The sequence below is a fragment of the Triticum dicoccoides genome, chromosome 7A, assembly GCF_002162155.2.
Source record: "Triticum dicoccoides isolate Atlit2015 ecotype Zavitan chromosome 7A, WEW_v2.0, whole genome shotgun sequence".
In the NCBI taxonomy this organism is placed as follows: domain Eukaryota; kingdom Viridiplantae; phylum Streptophyta; class Magnoliopsida; order Poales; family Poaceae; genus Triticum; species Triticum dicoccoides.
This window is the reverse complement of record NC_041392.1, coordinates 71,962,536-71,965,056: the sequence shown is the minus strand read 5'-3', so window position 1 is coordinate 71,965,056 and position 2,521 is coordinate 71,962,536. Positions and strand designations below refer to the sequence as shown.

Below are 2,521 nucleotides of genomic sequence, written 5' to 3'. Positions count from 1 at the left end.
TTGGAACCAAATAGTGCCTAACTGTGTGAGATTTGCCGACTCGTATATATAGATGTAAACGTGCGACTGTTTGGATTTATATACCAGTGTCTTTTTAAATCCTGTAGAGATACAGCTATTTCCCGGGAAGTTTCTGAAAACCATGTACTAAAACAGTGTTGCAAGCAGAAACCGCCGGACCGCGAAGTTGAAGTGGTGTCGGCGCCGCCGCACTACTGGCGCCCGGCGCTCCCACGTCGCCATTCGTCGTCCTGGAAACACCTCGCACAAGTTTGTTCCACCAACCGCGTCGCCATCGGTCTCTGCCGTGACGGGCCAGTTCTGTCTGCCGTCCCGCCACGGCCACCTACTCCGATCCACCCAATTAAACTTCCCCGGGTTTTAATAAGCGCGAGCGAGCTCCTCTGTCCGCCCGCCCCACCGCCGGCCGCCGCGACAGCACCGGCTCCCCTACCGCATGGAGCCGCCGGCGCCGCCGCCCCTACCGCCGCCGCAGCTGCACCTGCGGGTCCTGGACAGCGTCAGGCTCTTCCCGGCGCCGCAGCCTCCGGCGTCGTCGCTGCCGCTCTCCGGCCTCGACGCCGACCGCAACGCGCTCGACGTCTCCTTCCGCACCGTCCGCTTCTTCCCCGCCCACCCGGTCTCCCTCGACCCGCTCGACGTCCTCCAGGCCGCCTTCGCCGACGCGCTCGGCCTCTTCCCGCAGCTCGCCGGCTCCCTCCTCCGCGACGACGGCCGCGTCGTGCTCACCGGGGCCGGCGAGGTCGACGCTGTGACCCTCGTCCTCGCGGCGACGGATCTGTCGGTGGCCGACGTCGACGCGGACAGGCCGGACTCGCCGCTGCTCGACCGCCTCGCGCCGGGCGACGGCGACGGCGGGCCGGCAGCGCTTGCGCTCCAGGTCACGCGGTTCACGTGCGGCGGCGTCGCGCTGGGGATGCGGGTGGCGCACGCGCTCTGCGACGGCGCGGGGTCCACCAAGTTCCTCGTCGCCGCCGCGCGGTTCGCGCGGGGGCTGGAGCCGGAGGCCGCGGCGGCGCCGGTGTGGAACCGCCGGGAGCTTCTGGGCCCCAGGGACCCGCCGCGGGTGGTGACGCCGTTCGACGCCGTCCTCTCGACCGACGACGACGCCGCGCGGCTCGGCCCGTACGGCGCGGCGAGCGACGGACAGGGACACGAGCGGCTCGCGAGGGAGTGCTTCCACGTCAGCGACGCGCGCGTGGAGGCGCTCAGGGCGCGGCTCGCCGCGGACGCCGGCGTCAAGTTCACGACCTTCGAGGTTCTCGCCGCCTTCATCTGGCGCGCCAAGGTGAAGGCCAACCAAACCGCCCCCGACGAGACCGTGAAGATGGTGTACTCCATGAACATCAGCGCGCTCCTCGACCCGCCGCTGCCAGAGGGGTACTGGGGCAACGTGTGCGTGCCGGTGTACGTGGCGCTCGCGGCCGGCGACATCGTCGGGCGGCCGCTGGCGGAGACGGCATCCCTGGTCAGGAAGAGCAAGCGGGGGGTGGACGAGGAGTACGTGCGGTCCTACGTCGACCTCCAGGAGCTGCGGCGCGGGGAGGGCGGCGTCACGGCGGGGCGGCGCGGCGTGAGCGCGTTCACGGACTGGCGGCGGCTGGGGCACTCGGAGGTGGACTTCGGGTGGGGCGGGCCCGACGCCGTGCTGCCGCTCTCGTGGCGGCTGCTCGGGAGCACGCAGCCGTGCTTCCTGCTTCCCTACGGCGCCGGGGACGAGAGGCGGCGGCGAGGGTTCAAGGTGTTCGTCGCGGTGCCGGAGGAGGCGGTGCCCCGGTTCAGAGAGGAGATGGAGGAGATACTGTGGCAGCATGAGGACAGTGACTGCACTTCAGTGGGGAAACTGTAAATTTGGGGATCGCTAGAAATTCGTCGGGGAATGTTTATCTTCGCAAATCTTCTGGCCCACATTTGCACCGCGAGGTCCACGAGAAATTCGGTAAATTCCATCATGTCGTATATATTGAAATTGAACTTTAGAGATACTGCCTCTGCCCTATGATATAAAACATTTTCGTGGTTCAATTTGAACTGCAAGCACGTTTTATATTAGGCATGTAGAACTCAATCGAACGAAGTCTGGGTAAAGTGACTTCAGCATAGTTGTTTTGCTGCCGCGGCTAAGATGCTACAACCAGCGATGAAATATGTCGTGACAGTTTTGCAAGCAACGACAACTGATGTTGCAACCGGTATGACTAAAAATGCCATAACCGTCAATGACGGATGTTGTGACAGATGAGACGACATGCTACAACCAACAATACAGATGTTGCAATTGCTAGGGGGAAGTGTTGCAAATGTTGGGACAAAATTCTGCAAGGTCGACTGGGACCTGGTTAAATCTCAATCGACTGAGTTTTAGCAAGCCCGTTTATATTATTATATAGTATGGGACGGAGAAAGTAGATCGCAACCTAGTCTAGTCGAGTATGCGATGAAAATTAGAACACAAAACATTTCGAGAACAAAGGTCGTATGCTTATGTCCAGATAATCTA

General features: G+C 62.3%; 1 protein-coding gene across 1 annotated transcript; it reads left to right on the top strand.

Moving 5' to 3' along the window:
* The first annotated feature begins 336 nt into the window (after positions 1 to 336).
* On the top strand, positions 337 to 2,052 carry LOC119330904 (3'-N-debenzoyl-2'-deoxytaxol N-benzoyltransferase-like). The gene has a single exon (XM_037604037.1). The coding sequence runs from the start codon at positions 458 to 460 to the stop codon at positions 1,868 to 1,870; it is 1,413 nt and encodes a 470-aa protein (XP_037459934.1). The 5' UTR covers positions 337 to 457; the 3' UTR covers positions 1,871 to 2,052.
* Positions 2,053 to 2,521: the final 469 nt, after the last annotated feature.

Excerpts from the sequence above, each read along its gene's own strand:
- LOC119330904 (XM_037604037.1), top strand. The coding sequence starts at position 458 with ATGGAGCCGCCGGCGCCGCCGCCCCTACCGCCGCCGCAGCTGCACCTG.